The sequence below is a fragment of the Rhineura floridana genome, chromosome 21 (assembly GCF_030035675.1).
Source record: "Rhineura floridana isolate rRhiFlo1 chromosome 21, rRhiFlo1.hap2, whole genome shotgun sequence".
NCBI classification, from domain to species: Eukaryota; Metazoa; Chordata; class Lepidosauria; order Squamata; family Rhineuridae; genus Rhineura; species Rhineura floridana.
The window spans coordinates 16,975,177-16,994,720 of record NC_084500.1 but is presented as its reverse complement, the minus strand read 5'-3'; the positions used below and the strand labels follow the sequence as shown (position 1 = coordinate 16,994,720).

At 48.9% G+C, this 19,544-nt stretch overlaps 1 protein-coding gene across 6 annotated transcripts in view; it reads left to right on the top strand.

Annotated features, from left to right (window-relative positions):
• RPH3AL (rabphilin 3A like (without C2 domains)) overlaps window positions 1-19,544 on the top strand; it is a 54,579-nt gene that overhangs the window by 21,289 nt on the left and 13,746 nt on the right. For 4 of the 6 annotated variants that reach the window (XM_061605322.1, XM_061605319.1, XM_061605318.1 and 1 more), the window contains 5 exons: window positions 1,160-1,272; window positions 3,571-3,714; window positions 6,923-7,052; window positions 13,618-13,704; window positions 14,656-14,830. In XM_061605322.1, coding sequence (XP_061461306.1) covers window positions 1,196-1,272; window positions 3,571-3,714; window positions 6,923-7,052; window positions 13,618-13,704; window positions 14,656-14,830 — 613 coding nt within the window. In that variant the 5' untranslated portion in view covers window positions 1,160-1,195. Of the gene's footprint in view, window positions 1-97; window positions 298-1,159; window positions 1,273-3,570; window positions 3,715-6,922; window positions 7,053-13,617; window positions 13,705-14,655; window positions 14,831-19,544 lie in introns of all 6 variants that reach the window. The other 2 variants (XM_061605320.1, XM_061605324.1) reach the window with 2 other exon arrangements.

The following is a 19,544-nucleotide window of genomic DNA, read 5'->3' as shown; positions in this document are numbered from 1 at the left end:
CCCTTTGTTTGCCGCCCTGGGCTCCTGCTGGGAGGAAGGGCGGGATACAAATTAAATAATAAATAAATAAAACTGCATACCAAAATGTGCGTGTTAGGAGAAATTCACATGGGCAGAGGAGTCCACTTCGGGGGATGCCATCGTCAATTGTGCTTCAGCCAGAGAAGCCCGCACAAAGTTCCGCCACATCCAATTGCCATTCAGGAGTCCCTGGGTTAGCTGAACGCCGGCTCAGCCCGGAGCTGCATGCGGGACCAGAAAGTAAAAGCCTGTTCTTCTAAATACCCCTACCGGGTGGTAAGCCCTTTCTGTTGATTTCCGTCGCAATTATTTCCGTAGACCGACCTTTTTCTTGGTGTAACTTTTGCTTGGATTGGGATCTACAGGAGTGCTCCGAACACGAGTTGGATGTGGCCTAAGCCCTTCTCTAATACGTCCCTTTGTCGGGTCTTACTTTGACTTTCCCTGGCTCCACTGGCACCAGTCTTGGCTGAGCTGGGCTGAGGGACTTACGCTGGCGTAGCCCAGTTGAGCCAGGACCCAGCCGGCTCAGCTGGAGATCCACTGCATCCAACTCCCCTCAGCCTGGCCTAAATGCAAGTTGGATTGCGGCCTAAAAGGCTGGAGAATTTTCACGAGGATTTAAAAAAAAAAGAAAGCAAATCACTGCAGAAATGCAGAGACACAAACTTAAGCTTTGGAAAATGAGAAATTGAGAGGAATGAAACTGACAGATCCCTACTTCAAATGCCAGTTCCCCTAAGTTACTGACCCCAGTCGTTAGGCTTGGATGTGGGAAAATCCCAGAATGGAAATACTTGCTTAGCTATGAAACCTGCTGGGTAGCATTGGGGCAGGGGGCGGGGGAGAGTCTGAAATGTTTGGCCTGACCCACCTCGCAGGGTGGTTGTGATCGTAGAAGCTCCCTCAGAACACAACAAAGGCAAGCCCTGGCCTCCCGACCTTGCGTGACTCGACGACTTCGCAAATCCACTGAGGTGTTGAGGGGGACGGGGCTCCCCCTTTGTCCTTTGCACATGGCATCAAAAAAGTGTTGTACTTTGTGCAGATATATGCGCGCGTGTGTGTGCATATCTGCAGTGCTGCAAATTCAGTCTTTTTTCCTTTTTAAAATTACATAATTTCCCCTTTCCTGCAGTTTTGATGTCAGAAGCCGTCTGGGTGTTGCATTGCCATGGCCGACACTATCTTTGGCAACGGGAATGACCAGTGGGTGTGTCCGAATGACAGGCAGCTGGCTCTCCGGGCAAAGTATGTCTCCTTTTAACCCCTCCGCAACCATTTCCTGCTGGGGAGATTTCCTTTGTTTGTTGTTGTCAGTGCCAGCTGCCATGTCAGTGGGGCAGTGAATCCACTCTGGGTTTTCATCCGAACATTCAATGAGCTCCTTGAAAGTTTGGACTAAAACCCAGAGCGGATTCCATGGCCTCACCAACATCGCAGCTGCTAACTACCTCTGGCTGTGGTCTTATAAAGAGCTGCCCATCAATCAGCATTCCCCGGGCAGCTTAAGTCCCCTCCCAATTAAAATTTTCCAGTGTGGGGTGACTCCAGTGATGTGGCTTTTCTGGGAAACTTTCCAATGCAGTAGAGCTATGGCGGGGAACCTTTTGGGGGAAGTAAGCCTCTGTCTTCCCAAAAACTTCTTTGTAGGGTTCCGCAGATCTAATTGGCGTTCCCTTTTCCCCAGGGCACCCTGGGATTTGTAGTTCTATGACAGGGTCTGGGGATGCTCTCGGACCCCTCCAGAAACAAACGGTTCCCAGGATTCTTTGGGAAGGAGCGGAAGCCATGATGGTTTAGGCCAGGGTTGGGGAACCGTTTCCCAGGCTTTGGTTTGTGTTTCACGGCGTGGCTGTGTTCAGCAGCAGGGGAACCTTTTTTCAGCTCGGGGGCCGCATTTCCTTCTGGGCAACTTTGCGGGGGCCACATGCCAGTGGTGGGCAGGGCCAGAGGCAAGAGTGGGTGGAGCTATGGATGTAAATATCACCTCTGTACAGCCGGCTAGTTGCTATGCACACACCCCTCCTGATCCTCCCCACAGGCGAGTAAGAGGCCTGATCAGAGTTCAAGGATGAGTTCGCAGTGGGACAAAAGCACTCAAGGAGGGTGTGAAGCAGGGCAGCCAAGGGGCGTGGCCTGTGGGGAGGGGGAGGGGGCTAGGGAGAGTTCCGAGGGCAGAGGTTCCCTATGCCTGGGTCTGAGGCAGAGAGGACGGGACTGAACCCTCTGCCCATAATTTATGGCTGGTGCGTGCCCTTTCTGGCGAGGAGTGTGGCCCACATGGGCTGATTGTGTTGTCCCTCCCACTCGCCCTGGTCTTATCTCCTTCCCCCGGTTGGAAATTAAATTACACGGGACGGTGTGAGCATGCCAAACGGCAGTGAAATATATCGACATGCGTCAACAGCTCCAGTCATGTGTGGGTTGAACCGCCTGTTACGGCCTTCCGGAAGGTAGTAAAGCTCAAAATTAAAAACTGGATTGCTTGGAGGGTTATTTTAGTCTTTTTAATTTTTATTTATTTATTTATTTTAAAATAATCCATCTCCGGCCAGCCTTTCTTTATGCGTGGGATGTTTTTATGGCTGGTGATGTATTGCTGTTTGTCATTCTGTGGATCGGTGTGTGGTATTTCATGACAGATCCGTCCCTGCAGGTACTCGGGAAGCGGCCTTATACCGAGTCAGACCATTGGTCCACCTGGCTCAGTACTGTCTGCACTGACTGGCAGCTGCTCGCCAGGGTTTCAGGCAGAGGACTGATCCTCGGACCTTCTGTCTGCAAAGCAGGGGCTCTGTCCCTGAGATACAGTTCTTCCCCTAAAAATAAAGCAAGGTTCAAGTCCCCATGGTTCTGAATTAAGGGCTGGTTTAATTGGAATGTAGGAAGCTGCCTTATACTGTTGCTCTATCTAGCTCAGGACTGTTGACACGACAGACAGCAGTTCTCCAGGGTTTCAGGCAAGGAGTCTTTTTCAGTCTTACTTGGAGATGCCAGTTAGGATTTGAGTTCCTTCCAGGCGGGGTTGGGAATCAGTCCAGAGGGTTTTCATAGATAGACATAGACGTAGATATATTGCAGCAGAGTGCAGAAATAACTAGTCTGTTAAGATTGGTAGTTGAAATAATAAAGGAACTTAAGGTTTATTTCTACAGAGAAAGTCATACACGCCAAAGTAGCCATGCGGCCTGCACTCAGGGAGCAAGCACTGTATGACTGGGAAAAGCAGGAAGGGAGGAGCAAAGCCTGCAAAAGCAACAAGCACTTTAGAGGAAGAACCAGCAGAGGGAAGACTAGATTATCTTTCCGTCTGTCTCCCCCACTGGTTCAGGTCACTTGTAACATGTGCTGGTGCTTTACTTCCAACAAGGGAAAAGGCAAGGGCAGAGGGACTTCTTATATTTATACAAGGTCTGACCAGTCCAAGATGGCCTCTGTCTGACTTGCCAATTGCAGGGGCCGATTTTGAAGACTATCTTGTGTCTGAAGAGTAGTCTGTGGCCTAAGCATATGCTTCCCGCCCCTCTTCTTTTGTCCTCCATCTAGGCTTCAGACTGGCTGGTCGGTGCACACATTCCAGACCGACCGGCAGAGGAAAACGCAGGCGCTGAACTCGAAGGAAATGGAGGTCATCCTGGAGGTCATCCATCGGGCGGAGAAATTAGACGTGGTCGAGCAGCAAAGAATTGGGTATGGTTGCTTGCGCTCCCGGTATAACGGAGCGTTTCTCATTCTGTCGATTCGGCTGCGTGCTCTGCGGCTGAGCTGCCTTGCCCCTTTGCTTCCTCACTCTCAAATTTCTATGCCACTTATCTTATGGCCCATAAGATTACAGTTATGTCTGGTTTGTTCATCTACCGTTTGTGGCCCCCGAAGCACGAAACAGTAATATGAAAGAAAAATGTAATAAGCTTAGAATGTGAGCGCAAGGGTACGATAAATAAGCACAGTAAATCGATAAAAATGGTACATAATAGTGACATTAGCAGATACACCATCAATCACACCTGATCTCTGAGCTTTCTTCATTGTCTTGCCGCAGACTCGGCTCCCCAGCATTCCGCCTCTCAATTGGAAGCCAGGTTTACGCACATTCTGAGTAATTATCGCCCAAGGGGAGCGCTCTTGCCATCATCGTACCCCGAAGGAATATCCCAAAGGGTGAAAACCCTTTGGTGTCTCTCCCTTCAGGGCCACCTCACCAGATGAATGGATAAACCTGTCTGAAACTTAATCTCACCTGAAGTCTGTCTACTGCAACTATAGTTGGAACAGCAGCAGACAGGATGAAGGTGATTTGTAAGAAGAGGCAATGGTGGCTCCAAGATGGTACCACACGCTAAGGATGGATTTTAGGAGGTGAATGTGAATTTCTTGCAATGCCGTTCTCCGACTGGAAACGGTGTATAAGGAAAGCATCTGTTGGGGGAAAGTCCACACAAAGGCCGTACACTGGTCACAGTAATGTGCCAAAATGTCTTGGGGGTGTTGGTGGAACTGCTTGCAAAAATGCATATATTAGGAGAGAATCCGTGTACGAATTTTCATGATGACTTAAAAAAAAACAAAGCTCTGCAAACAGGGGCTGAATTTAAGACTGAACAAATCAGAAATGGCGATGGCGAGATTCCTGCGGGGAAGGGCTGTGGGCATTCGGAAGGCCCCAGGGCTAGTCGCTGGTGTCCCCAGACCACCCTTCCTGGCTCTTGGATCTCTCCCCAGGCCATCCCCTACTCTGGCCCTGTTTTGGATCCTCCTTGAGTCTTTCTGCTTGGCTGGAAATGTGTCCTTGAACTCTGATGATGCCTCTTGCTTATTGGGATGGAGGAGAGGGAGGGGTGTGTGAATGTGTCTAGAAACTACCCTACTAGGCCGAGCTAAAGTCTTACATGCATTGCTCTATCCGCTTTTGCCTCCGGCCCTGCCTGCCTCTGGCATGTGGCCCTCAGAAGGTTGCCCGGAAGGGAATCTGGCTCTCGGCCTGGAAAAGGTTCCTGAACGCAACCATGCAGTGAAACGCTAACCAAAGCCCCCGAACAGCTTTTGGGTCCACCTTGCGGCGACAGTTTCAGAAAACTGTTAGTGGTCTAAAGGCTCTGTTATTTTTGGAGAGAGGAGAGTTTTGTTTGTTTTTAATTGCAGCAGTCCGAACCTCATTTCCTGGCCCAAATGAGGCCTTAATGACTCGACGCGGTGAGGCCTGTTGTTGAAAGATCTTTGAGGCCTGTTGAGTCCAGCCCTGCAGTCAACACGGTTATTTCCTTGCCATCCCTCCCTTCATTACTTTCTAATTCCCCGGGAAATTGCTTTTGCCGAGGGCAGCGAGCTGGCTTAGGCGTTCCTTCCTTGCAGATCCCATTTGAACGGTTTCTTAGCCGGAGTCATTTGCTTGTTGATGGTAACGCCCCCTCCCTTATCCTCAGGGCAAAACCCGCCTCGTTTGGCGGTTACATCTTCAGATTTGACATTTCCCCCTGAATGGTACATTTCTGAGCCTAGTGGGGTTTCCTATATCTCTGGATCATAAATCTCTGGGCCCAGTGGATTTGGAAACCCTTTAAAAAAAAAAAATTCGAGCATGTGGCATTTTAAGGGAGGAAAAATACAGACAAAGGAATCCAAGGGGAAAATAAGCAGAAAATGACCATTTTGCCCCGGGCAAGGTGAACAGGAAACATTGCTTTCTCAGCCACTGTGTGCCACTGTGATGGTTTATATCACGGGTGGAGAGCCTTGGGCCCCAGAGCCAAATGTGTGGCCCTTCAGGCCTGTGTCTCTGGTCCTTGGGATTCTTCCCAGGCTCCACCCCTCTCCGAGGCATGCCCTTGTCCAGACAAGCAAGAAGCGCTATCAGAGTTCAAGGACTCATTTCTGCCCATTCTAAGGGCGAGAGAGAGAGGCCTGGAAGCGATGGTGGCTGGCGGCTCCGTGTCAGTAGGGCAGCGGAATCTGCTCCAGGTTTTAGTCCGGACTTTCAAGGAGCTGTCCAAGGGGCTGAACCTCTTTTGGGAATAGGTCCCAGAACCTTGGACAGCTCCTTGAAAGTTCAAACTAACACGTGGAACGGATTCCACTGCGCCACTGGTACAGAGCTGTCACTGCCTAGAAGGCCACACTCGGCTGCCAGGCCTGAGGCTCACCCCTGTCGTGGAAGGGCGACCTAGAGAAGCAAATGCGGACTTTGCTTTCTCATATATAGGAAGCTGATGTAGGCAGCGCTCTCAAGTGTGACATAAGAGGGATGTCCTTGGAGCTAGGGGGCTCGCTGCTGCTGGAGTCGCAGCCAGTCTTGAGCTTGATTCCACCTTGGCCACAGAACGTCATGGTGGGACTTTCAAGCCTGTGTAGGCAGGGAGGCTGGAGAAATATGGTTCGGTGTGTGTTTTACTGGGAACGCAGCTCATTTGCACTTCCCAAAACAAAAAGCTAGCCGAAATACAGCAGCTCTTCGAAATTGGCAGCTTTCCGAATTGTGTGTTAGGTAAAATTGCCGACGACAATTTGTATATTAAGGCAGCCTTTCCCAACTTTTGGGTCCCCGGATGTTGCTGGACTCCAGCTCCCATCAGCCTTTGCAGCCAGCATGGCCGATGGCCAGGAATTATGGAAACCGTAGTCCAGCAACACTGGGGGATCCGCAAGCTGGGAAAGGCTGTATTAGGGGAAATAGCCCATGAAAATGCTGGTGAAAATTCGTGAGCGCTTTTTAAAGAGTCATTCACAAACCGTACAGAGCAGAACCGAAGATTCAGAAAAAATAAGCAGCTGAGAGAAGTCTAAAAGGACAGATGTGTCCATCCGCTGGTGAACGGGCGCTCTTCCCCCTGCAAGATTTCCACGGCGATTGTAACGCGTTGCTCGGGGGGTTCTGCCCTGATGGAAACTCTTTGGTTTGCAGGCGTCTGGTGGAGCGCCTGGAAAACATGCAGAAGAACGTGATGGGCAACGGATTGTCTCAGTGCCTGCTCTGCGGGGAGGCTCTGGGCCTGCTGGGGAACACGGCGGTCTTTTGCCAGGACTGCAAAAAGGTGAGATCAGCTTGGTGGCCTTCCGGGGAACTTGATGCCCTCGCTGCTCTGCTTTTCTGGGTCCACCTGGGTCCATCCGACAGTAGACTGCTTTGAAAGCTACCGTGCCAAAATGCAGGATTCTGTCTTTGCCTGATCTATGTTTAGGTGCAGCGGAGGCAATTTTTATACCCATTGTATAGATAGGAAAATAAAGGCATATAATGCTAAACCGAACCATAGTTAAACAAGGATGACCCTCCAGATGTTTTTGGACTTCAACTCCCATCCGCCCCAGCCAGCATGGCTGATGGCCGGGGATGATGGGAATTGGAGTCTATCTGGAGGGCCGCAGGCGTGCCAAATCCGCACTTTCTGAAACAGTATGCAAACTGAAACGCGGCCATCTTTCGAAAATGTGCTGCTCTTTGAATTTTGCAATTCTGTTCTCTAGCCAAGCAACATGTACAGAAATGCATGTGCTAGGGTAAGGTGTGCATACATTATTGAAAATAATGTGCAAAATGTGTTACGTTGTAGAAGGGCCGTAGCCATTGGCCGTGCATGCAGAAGGCCCCAAGTTCAATCCCTGACATCTCCAGGTAGGGCTGGGAGAGACTCCTGGCGCTGCCAGTCAGTGTAGACATTACTGAGCTAGATGAACCCATGGTCTAACTCAGTATATTTCCTAGCTTCCTGTGAAATAGCTTTGCAAAAATGTGTGAGTTAGGCAAAATTGCATACAAATGTTGTATGATAGAAATCTGCTCTACAAAGCTCATAAATTTTCATGAGAACCTTTTTTTTAAAAAATAAATGAATCAGAAACTGATTTGAAAATGTGGAGGGCCAAACTTGAGATTGGACAAATGACAAACAGAAAGAAACTAAAATGGATATATTCCCCCTATCCCTACCTGCTGTAGAGGATGGATTGGGATTTGATCTTCCAGCCCTCCCTTCTGTCCTGGGCTTGTCTTGGCATGGTTGCTTATTCTCTCTCAGCCTTTATTTTCCTATCTATACAATGGGTATAAAAATTGCCTCTGCTGCACCTAAACATAGATCAGGCAAAGACAGAATCCTGCATTTTGGCACGGTAGCTTTCAAAGCAGTCTACTGTCGGGTAAATACTTCACCTGTTTGACTTACCTGCTTTTGGATATATATATCTGGAGAGGTGGCATTAAAAATCTTGTAGGACAAAGGACTCTGTGGCTCAATCTGGAAACTCTGCTGTGTGGGTAAATGCGGGCCTGATAATTTGCTTTTACCTTTTGTAGAGATTGCACAGAGAACACCCTCTGTGCGATTTCTGTGGGAAGAGAAAGCAGTACCCAGTCTTGCGGTAAAACGGATTGCGGTCACCCGTTAAGTAGCGCTCTGCGCTAGTCTCCTGCAAGGTCATTGGGTGTTTTTTTTTAAGTCCACAGTTTTTCTTCCTGACCCTGCGCTGTGGCCTTTCCCATTTGAAACTCCATTTAGTTTGCTAACAGTGAGGCTTCCTTCATGCCTGATGGCACGGCCAAAGCGTTTAAGTGCTTTTAAACTGATGGCGAAATGACGGCTCAGCACCTGCAAAATAGTCTCTGCAGGGGAGGATTTTTTCCCTTAAAATTGCTTTGTTTTTTAATTTGTGATATTTATTTATTTATTTATTTATTGCCAACTCCTAAGTCACTCTTCTCTTTTTATTTTTAATTCTCCTTTTTGCCAGAAAAATAGTCTTCAGGCTGCAGGGGCTGGGGAGGGGGGAAAGGGAAATGAAAGAGAAGTGGTATTGTCTCCGATTGCATCCGCACTGTACATTTAAGGCACATTCCCTCAAAGAATCCTGGAAACTGTAGTTTACCCCTCAAAGAGCCACAATTCCTAGCACCCTTAACAAGCCGCGTTTCCCAGGATTCTTTGGGGGGAGCAGTGTGATTTCAATGTGTGTTAATATGTGCTTTAAATGTAAGGCATGGATGTGACCTCAGTTTGGTTCCCGCAGAACTGATTGCAAGAACTGCTAGCTGGAGGTTGTTGCCTTCAAACCATGGTTGGCGGGAACCTAACCTTCCAACCATGGTTGGCCTTGAAACCATAGTTGACGGGAACCTAACCTTCCAACCGTGGTTAGTCAAAACCTGACTGTCCCAGCTATTTATTATTTCTTGGCTATATTTTGATCCGGCTTTTCAAGCCATTGTCGTCTCCCCAAAGTGGCTCACATTGATTTAGAGAGAGAAAGAGAGGCCGTGCCCTCGGTTTTGCAAACTAAAAAGACAAGGCGCGCAAGGAGAGGGGAGCGGAGGAGGAAAATTGGTTTTTCCAAGTCTAGGTTGAAGTGCTGAGTTTCAGCTTTCACCATCTGTATCCAGTTGGGGCCAGCCTGGCCTTCTCTTGCTGACATCGGGCCAGGGCCGTAGGTCAGTGGTAGAGCCATCTGCTTCGCGGTGGCCCTCTCCGTGGGGACTGGTGGGGTGGAAAGCAGGGCAGCCCACGCAGGAGCCAACTGCTTCCCATTTTGCCCCCATCTTCACCCTTGCCAATCTCTGCAAGGGCAACCCTGAGATGAAGGCAGAGGTTGTAGGGGGGGGAGCTGCTGCACCCGCCCTCCTGGACCGGCCTCCTCTGCTGCTTTGCACGCAGAAGATCCCCCATTTGATTCTCCCTCTGTCTCCCAGTAAGTCTGGGAACGTCCCTGATCTGAAATCTTGGAGAGCCGCTGCCCGTCAATGCAGTCAGTACTGAGCTGGGTGGACCCGGGAGACAGCGTCTGCTGTCTCTATGTGTGTTGTTGCCTCCAGAACAGTTGACGGTTCTTCTTTCTGCGGCTGATGGGTTGGCGGACTCTTGTGGGCCACCTTCGAGCTCGAAAGCGGCATGCCTGTGTTGCCCAGTCGTGGCAGAGAGTTTATCATCCTTGTAGAAATTGTTGAATTCATTTGATCATTAGATTTAGATTTCTACCCCACCCTTCCTCCCAGGAGGAGCCCAGGAATTAAGAATTTTGAGAGGACTTGTAGAGAAAATGTCTTCATTTCCCCCCCTTTTTTGGGGGGGGGGCTCTTAAGTATCTGTAAATAAATCCTCCCTGCAGAAGTGTTCTTTCCTTTCTCTCCTCCGCCTCGGAACTAAAGCAAAAGGACAAATGCTTTATTCTCTTCCCCTCTCAAAAAGGAAATCTGTCTTAATGGGTTTGAAAATTCCTCACGTGCCCACCAGGGGGCAGCACATGACTGTTCCATGCTGGAGCCGGCCGTCTCGATTCCTGCAGGGAGAGGAGGGCCAGGCTTTGAATCGGGTACAGAGTAGAGCAAAGATAGGGGATTTTTTTTCCAGCCCAAGGGCCGCATTCCTTGCTGGGTAACCTCCCAGGGGCCACATGTCAGTGGTGGGTGGAGCCAGGGTCAAAATGGGTGGAGCAAAAGATGCACATTTGACCTTTCTACCATAGGCTAGCTTCTACACACACTCACACAATCCCCATCCAGAGCAAGTAAGGTATCAGCGTGCGTATATGCAATCTTGCTTTCCAAGTGCTGGTTTTGAACCAACCTGGACCCAGCATTCACCATCAGAGGCACTTCCACTATGGGAAGCTCGGAGGATGACAACACAAGAACAGGCCTTTTCAGTGGTGGCCCCCTGGCTATGGAATGCTGTCCCCAGGAAAGCATGCCTGCCGCGCCTCCTTTATCCACCTTTAGGCGTCAGGCAAAGACCTTCCTTTTCACTCAGGCCTTTGGCCCTTGATGTGGGATGTTTAATTAATTCCTTTTTATTTGGGTTTTAATCTTTTTTTATATTGTGTGTTTTTAAGTCTGTTTTACGTTGTATGCTTTTATATCTGTTTTATGTTGTATGCTATTATATCTGTTGTAAGTTGGCTAGACACTGTTAGGTATGAGGCAATTAACAAATGAAATATTATTATTATTATTGTTAATAATAATAATAATAATAATAATAATGTTTGCTCCTGTGAAAGTTTTGGGGGCAGACATACGGCTTTGTTTCCAATTAGCACATGCCCCATAACCTCCTGCTGAAATCCTGTAACTTTTCATGCTAACCAATGATCCGGAGGGGTGTTTTTTTTTGTCCCCCTTCTGTTGCACTCGTGTACGGGAGTGCCCCTCCAGGCAGCAATAATGCGCTAAAATTGGGGAAGCATCGTGGAATGACGCATCAAGCAGCAGTTGGTGTGGTCAGCCTGGTATAAATCCGCCAGAAATGCCCTCCGATTGCATCAGTGATGTGTTGCTGAAGGCACCCGCAAAATGACCACCGGTGTGAAGAGGCCCAATGGGCTTGACTAGCTGGTGGTGAAATTGCCCTGTGTTCTCTAGGCACGGCTACTCTCCCCCCCCCCCCCCGTTCCCAGTGTCAAAAGAAGAGGGTGATTTTGCCTCCAGCCATGGAAGCTGCAGCGGGGTCAACAGCTATAAAATGCATCTGCCAGGGAGGGAGGTCCCAAGCTGGGGAGGGCTGTTCAAGCTGAACACGGACTAAGGAAGGAGGACCTTTTTGCATTCAAAGGCATTGCCTTGCCATCGAGCTTCATGGCAGAGACTTCTCTGGGGCAAACTTTAGTGGCCTTCTCAACGGTGATCAATGGCTGTTTGCACCATCCATGGCTGCTGAGGTTCAATCGGACGCCGCAATTTCCTCTGCGCGCCCCCAGCCATGCAGGAGTAACGCTGTTCTCTCATTAGGTGGATTGATTCGATATTGAGCGCCAGCTGTTTTTCCCTTTGCATCTCTCTCTTTTGAAATGCTTCTTAATTTGCCTGTCTCGAGCACGGTGGATTAGCTGTCTTTTATTATTTTTTTCTCCCCTGCAGGCTGAGGAGAATTGGTTAATAGTCTTATTTATTAAATTATATATCCTGCCCTTCCTCCCAAAGGGAGTTCAGGGCCGCAGACAAAGGAGAAAGCACCACAATGCCTTAAAAACAATGTTTTAGAAACATTTAGTTTTAGGTACATATGCAGACTGGGGGAAAGGTTTCTACTTAAAAGGCTTGTTGCAAGAGGAAGGTCTTCGGTAGGCGCTGAAAAGACAACCGAGATGGTGCCTGTCTACTATTTAATATTTAGGAAGAGCTATAGTGCCCTGTCAGGGTTTTGAAATATCATTTCCCTCTGCTTAAATATTAGACAGGCACCATCTCTTGTTATCTTTTTGGTGCCTGCTGAAGACCTCCTCCTTTCAACAAGCCTTTTAAGTAGAGACCTCATCCCAGTCTATGTCTGTGTTGGAGTTGCTTTTTAAGACGTTTTTAAAGCTGTCTTGAAAGATGATTTGTTCAAAATGTCTTTTTAAGATGTTTAAGAGGTCTTTTAGTGTTTTTGTTTGCCACTCTGGACTCCTTCTGGGAGGAAGGGTGGGATATACATTAAGCAAGTAAACAAATAAATAAATATTTAATGTCATAGCCGCCCTTGCCAATCTGGGCTCTTGTGGCTGGCAAGCTGGTGCCCGGAACCAGTAATTCTCCCTCCACCCATAGGGTGTCATCTTGTCAGGCTGGAGGCAAGGTCTGCTCTTCCAATGCACGGTCAGCTCCCGACCTAACGCAGCCCCTCTGGTGGGTTCTGATGTTGTGGCAGCATACCTTTGCCTCAGTGATGGATGACTGGAAGCCGCCATTTTGATTTCCCACATTGCTCTGGAGCAGGGGCCACCAACACGGTGCTCATGGGCACCAGTGTGCCTGCTAGTTCCTCCTATGGCACCCGTGAAAGATTTCAGTAAATATCTCTTCAAAAATCCACAATGCAGGAAAGATTCTTTAATCTACCTGTCTACACTGGTCCAGGCCCCATCGGTGCTATACATGTCAACCAGTATTACACTACTTTAAACAGACAGGGCTTCCCCCCCCCAAGAATCCTGGGAACTGTAGTTTGTAAAAAAGGGTGCTGAGAGTTAAGAGGCCTCTATTCCCCTCCCAGAGCTACAATTCCCAGAGTAGTTTAGGGATCAATCCCTCTTCCTAGGGAGCTCTGGGAATTCTAGATCTGGGAAGGGGAATAGGGGTTCTCCTCTAACAGCCCTCAGCACCTTTAACAAACTTCAGTTCCCAGTATTCCTTGGGGGAATCCATAGCTGTTTGAAGTGGTGTGACACTGATAGGGCCTCAGTTTCTTCTACAAGGAGCACCCTCCCTTTAAACCTGACCACATTTCATTGGATGCCATCTCTTCTGAACAGCGAAGATGTAGAAAGCTTCTCTTTGTGAGTGAACGCGCTGCTCTTTTCCCCATTTTGTGGTCCCGACTCTTTTTTATGCCCTCTTAGATGTGGCAGCCATTATGCCATGGCCCTGTGGCAGCCATTTTGTATTATGCCACAACCCCGAGCAGCCATTTTGTCACTGGCGCCCATGGCACTTTCTCGTGGGCCCACTGGCCCAAAAAAGGTTGGTGATCCTTCCTCTGGAGGAGCAATGTATTGTGGGGAATTAAAATGGCAGCTCCCAGATCCAGTTGCTTGGGAAGGTCAGTGTAGGTGTCAGCGATGGGATCTTGTGCCTTTGTGCTTCTTAATGGTTTTCTTGCCTCTACCCCACCCCTTGTCATCTTGTTTCCCCAGAGAGTCTGCACCAAATGTGGTATTGAAACCTTGAACACCCAGAAGCGCCCTGTCTGGTTCTGTAAGATCTGCAGTGAGCAGAGAGAGGTGAGTCTCCAGCAGGATTGTCTTGCCGTTTTTCTTTCTGAACATTGGCGTCCTGCTTTTGCAGTGTTCAAAGCCGCACAAAATAGGAGGCTATTTTTCTTTGCAAGTTCACAGATAGTTCAGCTGCCCCCTCCCTTTTAAAAAAAATCCATCCTTTTTCTGCTACCAAGTAGGTCATGAAAAAGCTGGCGGTGTGTTAAAAGCAAGAGTCTCTCAGCCTAACCTACCTCGGAGGGTTGAGTTCAGTTCGGTGCTAGTCACTGTACTACTCCATTGCTTAAGTATCAACGGTATCTTCACAAGGGAGGAGGGTGGGGAGAAGGAGACCGCAAAGTGGCACTGCATCCGGTGCCTGTCTTGGCGGTCACCAGCTGCCTCTGGGGATGATCGAGAAATTCGATTCAGTTCACATTTGAAGCCGAATTGATCAAATTCGCACTTTCTGAAACGATAGCGGAACTAAAACTCAGCCATCTGTTGACATTTGCAAATTTTGCAACGCAGTTATCCAACCATGCAGAGTTGCAAAAACCCCCCCCATATATTGGGCAAGCGTGCATAAAAAAATGAACAAATGAAAAATGAAAAAAGTGAAAATCGCATACAAAACGCATGATATTTGAAGAAATTGCTCGCAAGGATGTGTACGCAGAGCTTGGATAAGTTCCTTTTTGGAACTACAACTCCATGCTGGCTGGGGCTGATGGGAGTTGTAGTTTAAAAAAAGTAACTTTTCCAAGCTCTGTGTGTACGTTAGTCAAACCGTGTATACACAAACGTGTTTATTAGGAGACGTTTGCACTGAAACGCTGAGGGATTTTCGTAAGCATGGAACTGAATTTGAGAGGGGGAAGGTCCAGATTAAGATGAAAAGATGAGAAACAGAGAGAATTGGGATGGACAGGCCCTTCCACCCCTCGCCGCCCCTGATTATTGGTTGCTCCGGTTTAGGTTTGGAAGCGATCCGGCGCCTGGTTCTACAAAGGCCTTCCAAAGTACATCTTGCCCTTGAGAAGCAGCAGCAAAGTCCATGAACCGCGCCTGAGGCCTCACCACTTGGAGCCGCCGATGCTGGACGTTAAGGGTGCCTCCACGAATCGCTCTTACAGCTGGGCCTGGGGAAGAGGTCAGTTTTTTCCCATCTCTGTTGCCAGATGGGGTGGAGGCAACAGCGGCCACTTCTAGGGCTGCGATGTGATTTTGAATAAATGTTTTAATTCTGTAAGCAGGGCCGGCACTAGCCTGCCCCAGGCCCGTGGTGCTGTTGGCGCGGGGCTAATAAGCCCGCTTGCATGCCACACCCCTTCTCGTGTTTTGTGAATGACGCATGTGTGTAAGCGCACATGCCTGCCATCAACCAAGATGGCGGCGGGGGCATCAGCCTCTTAGGGAAGCCCCCTCCGCCATCTTAGGTGATGGAAGGCATGTGCACACAGCACCCACAGCGTTCACACTGACTGGAATGGTAGGAGGGGCGTGTGGGCACGCTTATTGAAGCCCGCACTGTCTGTACTAGGGAAGGGTGCATGGGAGCGCCCTCTCTGCGATGTGCAGCTGGGTCGGGTTGCGGGACCCGTGCTGCCATTGATCACAGAAGGGGGAGTACCACCCTCTAGGCTGCAGGGGCTGTCAGCCAGGGCCCCATCTGGCCACCCTCTGGCCCCGGCTCTGCCTATGAGGTGGATTCTTCTTTTAAAAAGTCAATCGGTTTTGATTTTGCATATGGTTAGCAACAATATTTCTGAAGCTGCAAGCATCTTTTTCTGTGGGTTGGGTGCTGAGTTAAGCATGTATAGTGAAGGTAATCAAACTTTGATTCCCTGGCCTGTAGCAGCCGAATAAAATAAAATAAAGTACTGCCCCGGAGGGGGTCAGGAGACCTTGCTGAATGATGTGGATGGTAGCGCAGGGGTCTGGGAGAAAAGGGGGGCTCCCCAAAAATCGGGCAAAAGGAACTTGGAAGACGTTCGATAAGTCCATGGAGTTAGACAAATTCTACTACTAGCCATGATGGCTGTGTTCCGATGCTTCTGAATCCCAGTTGCTGGACATCGCAAGCGGGGAGAGTTGCTGTTGCGCTCGGGTCCTGCATGCAGGCTTCCCGTTGGGGCATCTGCCTGGCCACTGTGAGAAGAGGAGACTAGACTAGACGGGCCGCTTTTGGCCCAATCCAGCAGACCAGGCTCTTCAGAAGTTACAGTGATGCTGTCCATTTGCAGTTCTTTCAAGCACTGGTTGTTGTTTTTTTAAAAAAATCTGCTACCTTTTGTCATCTAGTGAACCCTTTTAGCAGACCAACATTGCAACCCTTTGTGCGTTTGTTCAGAAGTAAGTCCCACTGAATTCAATGGTACTTACTCCTAGCTAGGTAAGTATAAACAGAATTGCAGCCTTATTGCTTTTTTTTAAAATAAACCAGATTGATCTAATAGATTAATTGACAAAATGTTGCAACCTTGATGGCTTCCTCTCTTTGGCCCTCACCTGGAAGGGGAAGTCAATATTCTTCCTGTCTTACATTTGGGGAAACTGAGGCTGATGAGACAGTGGCTTAGCCGAGGCTGATGGGAGCTTTCCAAAGTGGACTTAAACCTGAACTTTCCCATTTTTTTTCTTCTTCCTGAAAACGACCTTGTTGGATCAGAACCAGAATCCATCTAGTCCAGGGGTGGGATAACCTGAGGGCCTTCAGCGGCTGAGAGCCCCGTGCAGTTGCCAAGGGCCCTGGTTGCTGGTGTGTGTGTGTGTGGAGGTCCCTCTCTGCGATTCCTGGAGAATCATGACCGGACGGTGGTGCAGACTGCAGGGCAGGAGCTCTGCTCTCCCAGCAAAAGGAACCCCCGCACGTGGGTGCAGCCGGCGTTCGTGTAAATACGCCCGGTTGCTTTACCTTCTGTGTCAGCGCACATGCCTGCCGTCACCCAGGCTGGCGGTGGAGGTTGATGCCCCCACGCCAGCTTGGGTGATAGCAGGCATGTGCGCTGACTCATGAGGTAAAGCAACCAGGCGCATTTAAAAGCTAGTGCGCATGCATGAATGAATGCACACGCGGAGGGGGAGAGGACCCGTGGCTGCGTCCGACGGCGGTTGAGACACATGTACATCTGCAGAGCGACGAGTTTCCTAATATCTAGTCTCCCATCTTGTTTTCTAACAGCAGCTCTCTGGCCGCTCACAAACCTTCCTCAGAGCGCTCCAATTCCCAGAGCGGTCTAACCATTAATCCCTCTCCCCAGGGAACTCTGGGAACAGTAGCTCTGTGAGGGGCGAATAGGGGGTCTCCTGACAACTCTCAGCGCCTTTAACAAGGTACAGTTCCCAGGATCCTTTGGGGGTCTGTTTAAAGTGGTATTGGCTGTTTAAAGTGGTATTGTACTGCTGTCAATATTGAGTGCGGATGGGGCTAAATTGAAGCTGAGGCCACCTGACCTTGATGGGGTTCCGTAATATTGGTGCTGCCACTATAGAGGCCCTAACAGAGCGGAAGAAAGCATTTGAAAGCACAGCGAGCTAACTTGCACTTCCCGAACTCTTTGAAATTTGTGCGTCGCTGAATTTTGCGGCGCAGTTATCCAACCCTAAAAGAATAGGAACAGAACAGCATGCACACGCTCACATATATATTTAAGGGAAAATGTGTGCAAAAAGCATTATATTGAGGGACATCACTTGCAACTATTGAGAGAAATGCAGACCCGAACGTATGCGAATTCTTACGTGCAGTTTAAAAAAAGTAAGTTAGCAAACTGATCTGGAAATGAGAAAGTCTGGCGAAATAAGCAACTGACAGAAACCAACCCTGACAGATCTGTCCCACCTTAATTGTGGGTAGCGCTGTACATCTACACTCTTATACAGCTGCTTTGATGTGAGTCTTCGCTCTTCCTGGCCGTTGCCAGGGAAACCCCCCACCAGTCTTCTAGGGCTCAGCCTCTCCTTGATTTATTGCTTGGGGAGGGGTGTGTGCCAACGACATTGACAACCATTTTGCTGTGTTGACAGTTGGGCCATGTTCGCACCACGCATTTATTCCACTAGTATTCCATTTTAAACTGTCATGGTTTCCCCCAAAGAATCCTGGGAAGTGTCGTTTGTGAAGGATACTGAGAGTTGTTAGGAAAGCCATAGTCCCCTTCCAGGCTGGCAATTCCCAGAATTCTCTGGGGAAAAGGGCTGACTGTTAAACTGCTCGGGGAATTGTAGCTGTGTGAGGAGAATAGGGGTCTCCTAGCAACTCTCAGCACCCTTCACAAACTAAGTTCCCAGGATTCTTTGGGGGAAGCCATGACTGTTTAAAGTGGAATAATAGTGGAATAAAAGTATGATGTGGAATGTGGCCTTGGTCTGTCTGTCCTGTGCATCAACATGTGGCTTTGGGGGTACTCCAGCTCTTTGCAACATAACAGTTCCTGGTGTTATCTTTTGTATTCCTGAACATCTTCGCGCCGCATGAATTGCAACAGACAGAATGTTTTCTAGCGATGCAGAATCTCCTAAACTTTTGATAGGCAAGGTATAGCCCCAACCCTGCCCCTCCCAAATTTTAAATGTGAAAGCGCACGTTGCAACTTAAACTAAACAATTTGCTGTTGGGGCATGTAAGTGTTAAGAAGTCACTTGCCCTTGGAAGAGCCACCCTCTCTGGGTGTTCATACAAGCCACTGGTCTGGGCAAGCCCAGAGCAGGGACTCTTGCAGAGAGGTGACAGGCAGCCTTGACTGAAGTTGGGATTGAGTCTATGCTGCCATCTCTCTGCTGGGTGTAGCAGGGACACCATGACCTGCTCCTAGCAGAGGCTGATTGGAAGGAGGTAGGGCCAGACCGGTGAATCATACAGAGACACAGCAGCCTTTCTGAAGTTCCCAGGAGACTTTAAAAAAAAAAAGACCCAACTTGTCTCATGACAAACGAGCCCTCCTGTGCCAGAACTAGTGATGTGGGAGAAACTGAATGCGAATTTGCAGCTCCTGAAAGAACACCGTAGCTCTGTGGCAGGATATCTGCTTTGCATGCAGAAGATCCCAAGTTCAGTCCCTCATGGCAGCTTCAGGTAGGGCAGGAAAAGACTCCCTGTCTGAAACCCTGGAGCGCTGCTGCCGGTCAGTGTAGACAATACTGAGCTAGGTGGACCAATGTTCTGATTTGGTACAAGGCAGCTTCCTGGGTTCTTATGTTCCTCGTACGTGAACCGAAACGCAGCTGACATTCGAAATTCACACTTTTCCAAAGTTTGTAATACTGGTCTCCCGAAAAGTGTACAAAAGTCAGAGCTTGGAAAAGTTACTTTTTTGAACTACAACTCCCATCAGCCCCAGCCAGCGGCTGGGGCTGATGGGAGTTGTAGTTCAAAAAAGTTACTTTTCCAAGCTCTGACAAAAGTGCATATATTAGGGGAAAGTGTGCCAAAAATGTACATACTGGCAAACGTAATGTAAGAAAAGCATTGTTGGGGAAATGTTGCATTCAAAAACCTGTGCTTAAAATGCTGGTGAAAACTTGTGCGGAAATGCAGTGAGCGGAAAAACATGAAGCAGAGAAACGCTGGGACGGACACAGCAGCCTGTTTCTGGCCCGTCGCTGGGGAATTAATGCCGTAGTGGCTGTCAGATGACTCAGAAAGATGCTAGCGAGTTCATTCTCTATTTTTATATGGCCTGAGCCCCAGCTTCAGAAGAGGTTTTAGGGCTCAGGTGGGCTCTGAATTTGACTCTGGGCCCTGGCGTGAGGGCATCCGGGTTGTCCACCTATTGTCAAATGGCTTTGTGAATGAAAAGGAAATCACCAATTCTCTCTCTCTTCCCCTTTACCTCCTCATCCCCCCCCCAATCTCCCCAGTCAAA